General features: G+C 42.7%; 3 protein-coding genes across 3 annotated transcripts; 1 reads left to right on the forward strand and 2 right to left on the reverse strand. All coding sequences in view use genetic code 11, as the record gives it.

The window, feature by feature from the left end:
• Positions 1 to 5,239, forward strand: EGR_00675 (Annexin A8; the record flags this gene model as incomplete). The annotated part of the gene is given in 11 exon segments (XM_024489924.1): positions 1 to 192; positions 747 to 769; positions 784 to 893; positions 2,674 to 2,768; positions 2,876 to 3,080; positions 3,154 to 3,177; positions 3,523 to 3,724; positions 4,101 to 4,191; positions 4,598 to 4,673; positions 4,924 to 5,036; positions 5,114 to 5,239. The coding sequence occupies 11 exon segments, from the start codon at positions 1 to 3 to the stop codon at positions 5,237 to 5,239; spliced, it is 1,257 nt and encodes a 418-aa protein (XP_024355921.1).
• Positions 5,240 to 6,886: 1,647 nt separating this feature from the next.
• Positions 6,887 to 8,306, reverse strand: EGR_00676 (Tubulin beta-4 chain; the record flags this gene model as incomplete). The annotated part of the gene is made up of 3 exons (XM_024489925.1): positions 6,887 to 8,055; positions 8,092 to 8,200; positions 8,250 to 8,306. The coding sequence occupies 3 exons, from the start codon at positions 8,304 to 8,306 to the stop codon at positions 6,887 to 6,889; spliced, it is 1,335 nt and encodes a 444-aa protein (XP_024355922.1).
• An 875-nt stretch (positions 8,307 to 9,181) lies between these two features.
• EGR_00677 (Tubulin alpha-1C chain) lies at positions 9,182 to 13,026 on the reverse strand (the record flags this gene model as incomplete). The annotated part of the gene is given in 13 exon segments (XM_024489926.1): positions 9,182 to 9,893; positions 9,964 to 10,378; positions 10,455 to 10,663; positions 10,751 to 10,913; positions 11,303 to 11,416; positions 11,432 to 11,582; positions 11,651 to 11,701; positions 11,782 to 11,832; positions 11,985 to 12,035; positions 12,115 to 12,165; positions 12,262 to 12,477; positions 12,561 to 12,716; positions 12,739 to 13,026. The coding sequence occupies 13 exon segments, from the start codon at positions 13,024 to 13,026 to the stop codon at positions 9,182 to 9,184; spliced, it is 2,628 nt and encodes an 875-aa protein (XP_024355923.1).
• Between the last annotated feature and the right edge of the window lie 343 nt (positions 13,027 to 13,369).

Below are 13,369 nucleotides of genomic sequence, written 5' to 3' on the forward strand. Positions count from 1 at the left end.
ATGCCACTACCGCTTCAAAGGACTGGTGACGTGCTAGCGCTCAAGGCATCGCTGCCTAGCGCTGATTGGTGCGTTGTAGACTTAGATGCGGGCAGTGGAGAGTACTTGAAGAGCACACACACACTTCTCACAATCTTTGTTGAGTGCGCTCGCCTCATCGAGTCGGCTCTACGCTCGCTTCTCTACCGCCAGGTGAGGATTTTATGCATATTTTAACTGTCTCAACTTCAACCTGAAAGTTCTAGTGTATATGGTGCTAGGCAAGCCAAAAACTGTAAAATTGATGCAATACGTCGAGAAATTTTGTGTCACCCATGAGGAATATGTGATAGAGGCGGTCTAAAAGAAAATGTGAGCAGCTAATGCCTTTGTAATTGAGCAATTAACTCACTACGGTTAAAATTACCTCTTATTGAATCCCAGAGTGGGAAACAGGCAAAATTCCGAGGCATTACAACAAAGTCCAGCTCTAAAATGACAGAAATCGGTGCCCAGATTATTAGGCCACATAGACCATTAGTTTTAAGAACTTGTCTTTTTGACAAGGATATACCCTCTTGAACGCAAATTCTTGCTAATTGCGACAATTTAACACATGTAGTTGTTTTACCCGAAAGTGAAATAGACATTTGGTCAGTTGGTTTTTCACAGAGAAGACTTTAAACACTTGTAGGGGAACCAAAGAAAATGCTACCTTCTCCTTTATTTGCGCATTTTGGACTGAGATGACAATTTGTGCATTGTAGAAATTACAAAACAAATCTAAGGTGTTTGAAAAATGAGCATCAAAGTTACCAATTGTGGTCTTCCATGCAATCCCACCTTGAGGCCCTACCCCAATTTCAATGCAAACAGTGATGTGGAACTCCTTAAAAAGGCTATGGACGGAATGGGTAAGACATTTAAAGTTTTTTTTTTGAAAAATTGCAAGCTGCTAAATAAAAACTGTTGTGTTGGATGCAGACACAAAAGACTGCACGTACAGCATTCTGGACTTGCAATTGGTCCGAATCCCTGAACTGGGTTGTCGTTTAAAAATCCACAAAAATATTCATTTTTTAAGGACAAAATTGGGAATGATTAAGTTTTTATAATCATTTTTAGCATTAATGTAACAGTTGCAGCAATTTTTTCCATAAAAAGGAATTTTGAAGTCATTTTAACTAATCTTGTTTGAAATAACGCTGGTAATGTCTGAAAGTGAGTGCTAATGTAGCGCCCCGAGATGACCCTAGACACGAAAGAAGACATGAAACTCGGGCAGAATGTGTACTGTCAACGTGCAGCAGGGCTTGGAACCACTGGCACGGCCCGGAGGCCAGCCTGCCCGGCGGAGGTACAATGGTGGAGCCCCTGAATGGCCCGTTACCGAAACCGAGAGTTAAACAAACGATTTACTTATCATACTGATATCATGACGATGTTTCCACCACGTAGCACAGAAAAAGGCTTTTGTTTGCAATCAAGCGAAAAAATGAGGTTTTAGGTTTGGCTCACTTCAATAAATTGGGAAGTAGTTGCAGTCTGTGATGAGTTAACTACTGTGTCTTCAAAAGAATAACCTTCTCTGATACTAATACTTTTATTCTTAAGAAATGTACTTTTGGATAAAGATGTCTTCGCCTCTATGAGTCACAGTCTTCCGGGTCTCCCACGTGGCTCTTTGTGGCAATAGTTAAAAGTCTTCGGGCATTTCCACCTCTCTGTTGCAGGGCAGAACTCTTTCATTTATAAGTGTACATATCTTCTCCCAAATCATGGTTTACAGATAAGTGATGGAACTTCAAGAAATAAAGTAGGAATTGCGAATAGTAGTATGAATACGGCACGAATCGAGGGCATGAGCTACTTCGTATTATATGACTTAATAGTCCCCAAAATGTTTTTTCATCGGAACCAAAAGGCCACCAGTGGACTCCCTTACCGCAGAAAGAACTCTTTTACTTGGTGTAAAAATGTAGAAATACAGCATTTGTTGGTACTGCAATTCATCTCACAGTAGTGTTGTGAGAGCAGTCAAATGGTCACGGCATATACCAACACCAATTCACCATCTTTGTGATTGTCAAGGCCCCTTGTATACTTGCGCCATCACCGAATTCCTGGGTAATTGGATTACAAACACAAACACACGAGTGCCAATGCAGACATTCTGACAACACCGATGTATGAAAGCGCTTAATGCAAACGATTTCAACAATTTTGTCTAGCCTGTGGCATGGCGCCAATGCACATACTGCATTGCCTGAGTGAAATAAACGTAGCGTCTCGAGACTTCCTTGAGGACGAGCCCCAAAGTGGCTCGTTAGTAAAAACCGAGATTAAACAAACAATTAGTGTATTACACTGACTGCCTCTTTTCTGGCGTATAGAGTGAGATAATAAATCAGGAACCACAAAACGACAGGTATTGTAAGCAACTTTTGAGTTTTTCTACCTCTAAATGGGGTCAGTGAATGTGCACGCGGGGGGCTTTCTGATTGGTTAGATGCCTACACAATTCAGAGTTGATAGGCGAAGAAAAGTGCCAATTCAGGGAAGCGAATAACTTTGTGAGGAACTAATACGTTTTTGTTGGAAATTCGGTAAATCTCTGACTTGCATGTGAGCCCAAACAGATCATTTGGACGAACATATATTTCCCCACTATTTTTTGTTTTTTAAACAATTCAGGCACCGATGAAGCTATGATCATTGAAATTTTGGGAACTCGCACCAGTCAGCAACGTGTTGAAATTGCGGAGGCCTACAAGGGTTCCTACGGCGAGGTTAGTTTTTAAGCTTACCCAAGAAAGTAGAATGACTTTTGGTGACTTAGATGCCAACAGTTATTATAAGTCGCCCTTAACAAAGAGCCCCTATTTTCCTTTTGAAGGATCTGAGGGAGAAACTTCAGGGTGAACTGAGTGGTGATTTCGGCGAATTGGTAGACCTCATGTTCTACACCATTCCTGAGCTTAAAGCGCAGCTTTGCTACGACGCAATTAATGGAGCTGGGACAGACGAGCTGGCCCTCATTGAAGTTATCTGTACTTCAACCAACTCTGAAATCGAAGAACTTAAAAAGGAATACGCTAAGGGTGAGTGTTTTGACTGCATTTTGAAGCTGCCATCTCCTCTCTTTCTTATAAACATATTTCTCCTCCCTTTTAGTGTGCCAAAATCACGGAAAAGCTGGTATGTCAAACGTTCATACCAACTAGAAAAATAATCTATTCTAGTTCTGTACTAAATAAAAGATCCCGAAATGCGGTGGTTTTGAGTGTAATTTTAGCTTGCAGTTGCAACACTTCGTGCACCGTTCCGAAACCACAGTTGATCAAATTCGGCTCACTTCCGCACGATAGCTCCAAGACCAACTTAATTAATTAAAACGTTAACTTTTATTTTAATTCTTTGATATCTTTTGCACAATATTTTACGCTATCCCGTATTTGGCATTACGATTGTTAAAATGATATTGGATTCCCAATGATTTCGCGATGAAGACGCTCCTAGGGTCCCTTTTTCCTCTCTGGGTAGCCAATGAGAACTCTTTGGAAAAAGACGTCGTGGGCGACACCAGTGGCTATTTTAAACGCATACTGGTGGCCCTGTTGGCAGCTCAACGCCACGAACCCACGGAACAACAGTTGAAAGATATTGCAAATCGCGGAATTGACTCAATCATCGACAAGAAGGCTGCTGAAGCGGACGCTCAAAAGCTCTACGATGCTGGCGAAAAGTAAGCTTGTCACTGAGAATTAGGTAGAACCTAGTGATCATACTTACAGCAACAAATTTTTTTGGTTTACCTCTTAAGTGGGATTTAAAAAACCCACAACACTGGTGATGCTACTGATAACTGAATCAGTAGCAACTACGAGATGAAAGAATCGTAGGGCGTTGCTGTAAACAATGTGCATCTTAATCGGCGATTAGTTGTCTAAGTTGAAGTTCATGTCCCATCCCCAAGATGTCCTTGAGTTATGGTAATGCTGTGGTCAAGGGGGAACATTTATTCAGTAGGCTATCAAGAGTTATCGAAATATGGAAATATGTCCTACATTTAAATAAGTGTATTACACCCCGTTGAAGCATAATTTCATCTTATGTTTTAGGAGACTCGGAACAGATGAGGAGGCCTTTATTACTATTTTGTGCACGAGAAGCCCATGGCAGCTGATTGCAATTAGCAAGGCCTACGAAAAGGTAAGAAACGGATTATATGGTGCCATGACTTTATTACCCAAGTCCGGTGTCACAAATATGTGACAGCTTGTATTCTCCATTATAGCTGGGGTCATTAAGGAGGATTAAATGAGGGTAATTTAATTGTATTAGCCTTTTTCAAATCCTTTTTAGGGCCTCATCTAAAGACTAGCTACTGGTAGTGTCATATCACAATAGAAAACTTATCTGGTCTGTGGTGGTCAGTTTTGCCACAAGACAGTTCTCGGCAGCAAAAGTGTTAATTTTACTCGTTTCAATTCGAAATTCCTACTAAGGACGAAAAAATGGCCTCAAGCTTTTCCTGACATTAGCTTAAGTTATTATACCACTAAAATGGAAGTTCCGGGATACGTCTGTTTACTTTCTAAATAGTATTTCTTAACAGATAAGCAAACTACGACTTGTTGAGGCCATCGCGAGTGAAACAAAGGGCGATTTCAGAAGAGCTCTCTTGACAACCTGTAAGTTCTCATTACAACAACTTCAAACTGTCCACCCGTAAACATTATTTTTAGCCTTATTGCCCGCTTTCTCCTCCTCACCTTACTGGTTGGTTTAGCTTCAGTTGTCTCCTCAGTCCACTTTTAATTTTTATTATTATACCCATCGGTGGTGGCAGCCAGTGTAGTATTAAGAATGTCCTTCGACCAACAATCATTGAGACATCCGATTTGAGCAATATCGTGCGTATTTATCTGTTGTCCAATGTAGTGCTTGCCAATACCAATACACCTATGGCGTTTGCCGAGCACTTCAACGACGGTCTAAGCGGTGCTGGAACCAACGATGACCAGTTAATGCGTCTCATTGTGTGGCGCTCCGAGGTATTTCGCAAATCAACAGTTTTCCGTCATTGTGTCATTCCAAAGACATTCTACTTGCTTAATTTTTGCTTTACTAGGTTGACATGAAGGAAATCAAGAATTGTTACCTCACAAGGTACAACAGAGATCTCGTCGATGACATCAAAGATGATACGTCTGGCGACTACGAAAAACTCCTCGTTCGTCTCCTCGGATCTCAGTAAAAATTGGCACTATTTACTTCTTTCGACTAATCATCCTCAATCCTTCTTTAGCCATATTTGAGCTCTGGCGTCTACTGATTTACTAAATTAGCAGTTCTACAATACCTCCGGTCCTTGTTTCGTGGTGGAGTGTCTTACTCATTTCGTGCTAATTTATGAAGGAGTATATTAAACAGAAAATTCTAATGCGATTAACAGTTTAAAAGTGCTGCTAATTTGAGATCACCATACCGTGGACTTTCAATCCACTAAGAAGAGGTACAAACTTTCTGCCGCGCGTGTTTTACGCGTCGTTTCACCCACAGTCAGCGCGTCTGTTGTGAGCTGGCCCAGGTATTACCGGTCAGGGAGTCAGGGAACAGTCGCAAACCCTCCTCGCAAGAGAGAATGTGTGGTGACCAACGTAGGCACGTATCTAATATCACAGAGATCTTTGGTCATAGTTTGTATGGTGATGGGTACCCTGCAAGGAGTTTGAGCGATGTCAAGGCTCAAAAGACGACAAACCGTACATTTGTACGTCAGTCCTCCAACGCGGCATTCATCCCTTGCACATTCAGTTCAACCCCGCAACGCACCTAATCATAGGTCCCTGACCCTTGCATAACCTGATTTGTGAATAAATTACACAAGAAACGAATCCTTCTGCGCATCTCTACACATGCGCGGACCTTTGCACCGGTTCTTTCAAGAATGGTTTAGCCGTCCCGGTAAATCTTTTAAGTAAACGCAGCTTATACTCCCCGAAGTGCGCTATTCTGTGATGCCGATAAGTCAAAAGTGGCGGCGTAATTTGGATGCTCCATAAAAAACACCCAATCCGGCTTACCATTTAAGCAAATCTTACCCCCCCCTCTGTATTACTGCTTTTAGGAACTGTAAATAGAGAGACAAATTTCCTATGGGCTGTGAATTACTTGGTTTTGCTTGTTATGTCAGGAGCATCCGAATTCGAAGTGGCTTTTCTTATAAACAAATAAATCAAAATATTGTCATCAAGGTCGTAGTTACCGTTATGTAATAACCAAACGAATGAGTAATCAATAGACTTGGATTTAAAATTTTGTCATTTAGCATCATAATGTATCATAGCAGGGCTTAAAACACCCTCAAATTTGGTACGCAATGCAGGGAGAACAATAAAATCTCAGCTTTTTACTTTTCTTGTAAAATAACCTCAGTTACAAATTGCCAACCTATACTACTGATAGATTCATAGTAACGAAAGGTCCTTTGTTCATCATAATTTCCGTGGCGGGCAAATTCCTTAGATATTTTAGAACTGGCTATCCCACTTTACTGTAGAGTGTAAAAAGTATATCCAAAGCACTCAAGCCCTTAGATCGTAGCAAATAATCTGAAAATGTCTGTTTTTTTAAAATAGCCGCACAAAATCTTGACATTGTCTAACTGGGTTCATGCCAAAATTCTAATAGCTCCAAAGAAGTTGAAGCAGTAGGTGACAGAGAAAAGAAACGGTTGGGTCAAGAGGAAATGTATTTTAGCGAAGAAAAAAAGAAAGACATGACATCTTTCTCAAATCATACATCCACACAAAATGAAACACTCAAAGCCGTCACTTATATGCAGTATTGCATACAACTTTGTGTGTGTGCGTTTTGTTTTATTTTCCCTTTTCTGTTCACTTTAACCACACGATACAGCAGGTGCCTCCATCTGGACCTCATCGTCCATAGCAGCATCCTGAAATTGCTGGTACTCACTATTCAAGTCATCCATGTTCGTCTGTGCCTCTTGGAATTCTATCTCATCCATTCCCTCACCAGTGTACCAATGTAAGAAGGCTCTTCGTCTAAACATCGCCATAAACTGCTCCCGAACTCTTTTGAATATCTCCTGGATCGCCGTATTGTTTCCGATAAATGTGACAGCCATTTTCAACCCACGGGGCGGAATATCACAGACAGCGGTCTTAACATTATTGGGGATCCATTCTACAAAGTATGCCGAGTTCTTGTTTTGCACATTCAGCATGTTTTCGTCGACATCCTTCATGGAGATACGACCTCGAAACATAGCTGCAACAGTGAGGTACTTTCCATGCCTTGGATCACATGCAGCCATCATATTTTTGCTGTCAAACATCTGGAGGGTCAAATCCTGAACAGAGTAGCTTCTGTAGGCCTGTGAATGACGGCTGGTTAGTGGTGAGAATCCAGGCATAAAGAAGTGTAGTCGTGGGAAGGGAATCATGTTTGTCGCAAGCTTTCTCAAATCAGCATTCAACTGGCCGGGGAATCGAAGACAAGTAGTCACCCCAGACATTGTCGCACTGACCAAATGGTTCAAATCACCGTACGTTGGAGTTACTAATTTCAAAGTCCGGTTGCAAATGTCATAGAGGGCTTCGTTGTCAATGCAGAAGGTCTCATCGGTCCCCTCAATCAAGTGGTGGAAGGATAAAGTAGCATTGTAGGGTTCTACGACCACATCTGATACCTTAGGTGAAGGCACAGTTGAAAAGCAACAAATAATACGATCTGGATACTCCTCTCGTATTTTAGTAACCAGAAGGGTTCCCAACCCAGCTCCTGTACCGCCTCCAAGAGCATGGACAACCTGGAATCCTTGAAGGCATTCGCTATACTCAGCTTCCTTGCGAACGACATCGATGATATTGTCGATTAACTCAGCACCGTCAGTGTAGTGGCCCTTTGCCCAGTTGTTTCCAGCCCCTGTGGTTCCAAACACATAGTTATCGGGACGGAAGAGATTTCCAACTGGACCTGATCGAATAGCATCCATTGTTCCAGGCTCCAAGTCAGTGAGTATGGCTCGAGGCACAAATTTGCCACCTAAAAGTGGGCTGTCAAGCTAAGTGGGGATGTTACCTGTGGCCTCGTTGTAGTAGACACCGATCCGCTCCAGTTGAAGATCACTGTCACCGTTGTACAATCCGTCGGCGCTCAGGCCATGTTCATCGGAGACAACCTCCCAAAACTGAGGAGAGGAAGGGTGTGGGGCTTGAAACAAAGGGAAGAGAGCTTACCTTGGCACCCATTTGGTTGCCGCATTGGCCAATCTGAATGTGCACAATTTCACGCATTTTGCACGAGCCTCAACTTCTTCAGTGACGGTCCTCCGACAGTGCTCTCTCAGTCGCGCTCCTTTGAATCCCAATCAATCGCGTTTCACGTGGCTGACAATTGATTCGACACGTGACTGTTGAGTTGTCGTCTCCAACGCTGGGATGTGGACACTTGTGCTGCGGCTCTTCGGAACCATAAAGAGAGAGAACCACTTATCGAATAAGTAGTAAATAGCTCCAGCTGAAGAGGTGTTGATAGCGTTTTCCATGAAATATTCCTTAGGATTGTTTCTATTACCAAATTAGAGAATTTCGTTTTGATTTAAGGACCTCTTAGTAGAAAAAAGGACTTCTAGTATGCTAGCTTTTCGTTCTACCCAGTGGCATGAATTCAAGTATCGGTCGTTAGGAAAAATGCGAGGCTCACCTTATTTACCAATCCTCCGTGTTCATTCATGGAGGTATCTTTGTGGAGTGCGTGAGGTGGTTCGATATGAACAGGTTCAGGGTAGCTTGATTTGACGAGGCCCAAGGCCCCATAATTGTGCCTTCTGAAGCACCGACTTTTTGTTTTGGATGGACAACGATGCTGAGACGTCCTGCGCATCACCCCACCGATCGCGACGACGCTATATGAATCCTATCCAAGCTCCTCCGTCTGTCGATCACTAGCTCCACTTCGGCAAAAACGAACCCCCCTTCACCATATTAATGAGTCATAAGCGGAAAACAACCCACGATATTCGCTTTGCATGTCTTTATTTATGTCATATCCTCGTGTAAACTCACTACAAAAAGCAAGCCTTCTGCACAGAAGTAGATTGAAAAATTGTCCGCAGTTCCCTAAAAGCATCTTGCAGTATTTCAGCCCATCCTTCCTTCCAAATTCTACCTCAGTATTCCTCCTCCTCTTCACCCTCGCCCTCCACGCTGTCTTGTCCTACCTCCTCATAGTCTTTCTCCAGGGCTGCCAGATCTTCACGAGCCTCAGAAAACTCGCCCTCCTCCATGCCTTCACCGACATACCAGTGAACGAAGCAACGTTTGGCGTACATCAGATCAAATTTGTGGTCCAGACGGGCCCAGGCCTCCGCAATCGCTGTTGTGTTGGAGATCATACATAGTGCCCGTTGAACCTTCGCAAGATCACCGCCTGGAACCACAGTAGGTGGTTGGTAGTTGATGCCAACCTTAAAGCCGGTTGGACACCAGTCGACGAACTGGATGGTCCTCTTGGTCTTTACGGTGGAGATGGAAGCATTGACTTCCTTGGGAGCAACATCTCCGCGATAGAGCATACAACAAGCCATGTACTTTCCGTGGCGTGGATCACATTTAACCATCTGATTGGCTGGTTCGAAGCAGGCATTAGTAAGTTCTGGAACCGTGAGTTGTTCATGGTAGGCCTTTTCAGCTGATACAGTAGGTGCATAAGTAACTAGAGGAAAATGAATTCTTGGATAAGGCACCAGGTTTGTTTGAAACTCTGTGACATCCACATTCAGGGCTCCATCGAAACGCAGCGATGATGTTAGTGAGCTGCACACCTGAGCAATAATGCGATTCAGATTGGTGTAAGTCGGACGTTCAATGTCGAGATTGCGTCTAGAAAGGGTGATGTCAGTTAAGAGATACATGTAAAGTATATTTCATAAATGCGGACACGAAAATCTACCGGCATATGTCATAGCAAGCCTCATTGTCAAACGTGAAGCAGCAGTCTGAATGCTCGATGGTTGAATGTGTGCAAAGAATGGCGTTGTAAGGTTCAACCACAGCCGTGGAGATCTGAGGTGCAGGGTAGATGGAGTATTCCAGCTTCGATTTTTTTCCGTAATCTACACTGAGCCGTTCCATAAGCAGGGAAGTGAATCCAGATCCTGAACCACCTCCGTACGAATGGAATATGAGGAAACCTTGGAGACCAGTGCATTGGTCTGCAACTTTGCGAGTTCTGTCGAGAACTAGATCCACCATTTCCTTCCCTACTGTGTAGTGCCCACGAGCGTAGTTGTTAGCTGCGTCCTCTTTCCCGGTAATAAGTTGATCGGGATGAAATAACTGACGATAAGTCCCGGTTCGCACCTCATCTATACATTTCAAAAGAAGGGGTTAGTAAGACAAAGGTATGGGCGGTGGATAAAGATGTATTCCGCGTATACATACCGATAACAGTGGGTTCTAGGTCGACAAAAATTGCTCGAGGAACGTGTTTTCCAGCACCAGTTTCACTAAAGAATGTCGAGTAAGAGTCATCTCCACCTCCAATTGTCTTGTCGCTAGGCATTTGACCATCAGGCTGGATTCCATGCTCTAGGCAGTAGAGCTCCCAACAGGCGTTTCCAATCTGACAACCACCCTGGCCAATGTGGATACTGATACATTCACGCTAAAAAAAGAAAGTTTAAATGTACGCAGTATTTTAAGCAACCACTTGCAGGAGCACTTTGCGAAAAACTCACCATTTTGAAAGATAGCAGTTGCAGTTGACGCAGCCGAGACTGTTCCGAAAGTGTCGAGTTGTCGACTTTGCGAGTGGCGGATCGATAATTTGAAAATCCTCATTACGTCTACGACGCGGAGATATCGACTGCAAACAGCTGATTTCCGCGGTCACTGGTCCATCTTGTTGGGCGAAAAGTAAAACCCACCGAAAGCCACACTCCGGCTACTGGGGCAAAAGCTGTACACCTTCCTTCCAGCCCACATGCCAATTTAGTAAGGTAGCGACTGCTGTTTTGAAGCGTTCCTTCCTTTAGGGTAGTGGGACGCTCGCTAGCCCCCTCCCCAATTTGGTCCCTCAATTTGAACCAAAAAAGTAATGACGCTTTAAGTACCGCGGCTCCAAGTAAGAAGCATGCTAGTTTTGAAAACACCCTCTGTGCTAGTTTACGGTGGCACTATCGAAGCTTTCTAAGAGAAGCCGATTTGGATAGCGAGAAATAAATAAAATTAAATATTCCCCCCTAACGACAAGAATGTTAAATACTCCTTTATTCTACAAAGGAACCGACTTAACTTTCCCAAGCAGCCACTGTTCACGGAAAGAAGTATCATATTTTGTTGGAAAAAATATACAACGCACTGGATTGTCACGGGTATGGACAAAATAAATAAACTAGAGGGGCCTACATAATCTTAACGGGAAAGCCAGCAAATTGCGTAGACCAAGACACAAGCAGAGGTTACACATAAAAGCTTCGTTTTAAAGCTCATCTCTTCTGTGTTGACAACTGATATTCCAGTTGGAGATGACGATCCCACGGGCTGAAGTCCTTCACTATCCTTTTCCAACTAAATTCAAAATACCGAATAAATAGCGATTGCAATATTTTCCATTCCTTTAAAATAAGTAGACATACGCGTTTCTGGAGTGTTGCAAAAAGCAAGTTCAGTTTCGACGCGATCTCCATCTAAGAAGCCGAAACAAGTGAGCGCATTAAGAAAGCGAATTAAGAAATATATTAAAGCACAACAAGAGCAAAAGGCTAACCTGAGAAGAATACACCTCTTGAACTTTTTCTACACTGTCGTGAAAATCACCCTGAAAATTGGGAGAGAGTAGATAATGACTAGAGGTGCAAAAACCAGCCCCCAAAACTACATACCTCGTATTACTTTTCAGATTAATTGGGAAAAAAAACGAATAAGAGGAAACGAGAGGACCCTCCGTTCATGTAAAATAGGTAGACATACCTGTTTCTGAAGTGCTGAACAGAGCAAATTTAGCTTCGACGCAACTTCCATCTACGAAACCAAAAAAAGAAAATTAAGAAAATACATTGGAAAGAAGCGGATTAAAGTGCAGCGAAAACGGGAAACTCACCTGGGAGGTATAAACTTCTCCGACTTTTTCCACACTGTCGCGCAAGTCAGTCTAAAAAATGGCAGCAGAGCAGATAATAATGAGAGAGGTACCAACAAACTCCGAAAAATTAGAAATTTTTTTAGCTTAGAAATACGGGAGACCTACAGATTGTGCTGTGTGGAATCGAAGCCATGTTGCGAATGCAGAAAAGAATCCTACGATTACTGAACCAAGGAGTGCCCATTGACGCATTCGCATATCATAGTTCCGTTCTTCTACATGCATATAACGCAAAAGACTCGTAAACTTTTCGTACGTAGCGCGTTCAACAAGATCAGCCTCATGATGCTGCGATGCCAGCTGGGCCTCTTCCCGAGCTAACTGGATTTAAGAAATGGATTCTTCCCTTTAGAAATAGGCCATTCTAGCAAGCAATAAAAAGGGAAAGTGGATGCAACACCCACTTCGTGCTCCTTGGTGATCAAGGAAAGGAAGGAGTCATCAGCACGTGAAACGACATCCAACTGCTTATTTACTTCATTGCGTTTCTTTTGCACGTCAAACAAAGCCTGCTGGAGCGTTCGCCTCTGCAGCTGTGAAGCCACGAAATCTTGTTCGGCCTAGAATACGTGAACGCTTAACCTTGTGAACCTGTAAGAGCTCAACACCGGCTTTTCTGACAGCATCTCTGCCAGATACTTTGTCGTATAATAAAGAAAATTTGTCCACGGATGTATCTATCTTGGAGTGAATACAGCTACCCAATTTTTCGTAGGATGATTTTATTATGTCAAAGTGACGGTTACTATCTAAAACTGATTTGAGCGAAGACATTCTAGAGGAATCCAATAGTTTTGCGTTTGCATTGTTAGAAAACTTTGTAATGGATTCAACAGCCTTGGAAATAAAGCTACGGCAGTATCTTGACATCAAAAGTAAGACATTCACCGAGACGCGCGCTTTGGGCAACAGTCGGTATAAAGACAGAAAACGTGCAACTTCTAGTAAACTTCAACTAACATTTAGGATCTTGAATACTTACTATAGTTTTAAGAAATGCCTAAAATGTTTTGCAACTCCCGCATGATTGTGGAAAATAAGTCTGGGTATCCGAACTCACTATCGTGGAAATTACTAGCACTTCCAGACCATAGAAAGGTTCTCATTTGTATATAAACCGCATCCCTTTTGCTATTACTTTTCAAAAAATCTATTTTTACTTGTTTTATATGGTTGGTGTGGAACCGGTGTGCTTATACGTAATTTCGATTTA

This window comes from Echinococcus granulosus (assembly GCF_000524195.1).
Source record: "Echinococcus granulosus chromosome Unknown EG_S00002, whole genome shotgun sequence".
Lineage (NCBI taxonomy): Eukaryota > Metazoa > Platyhelminthes > Cestoda > Cyclophyllidea > Taeniidae > Echinococcus > Echinococcus granulosus.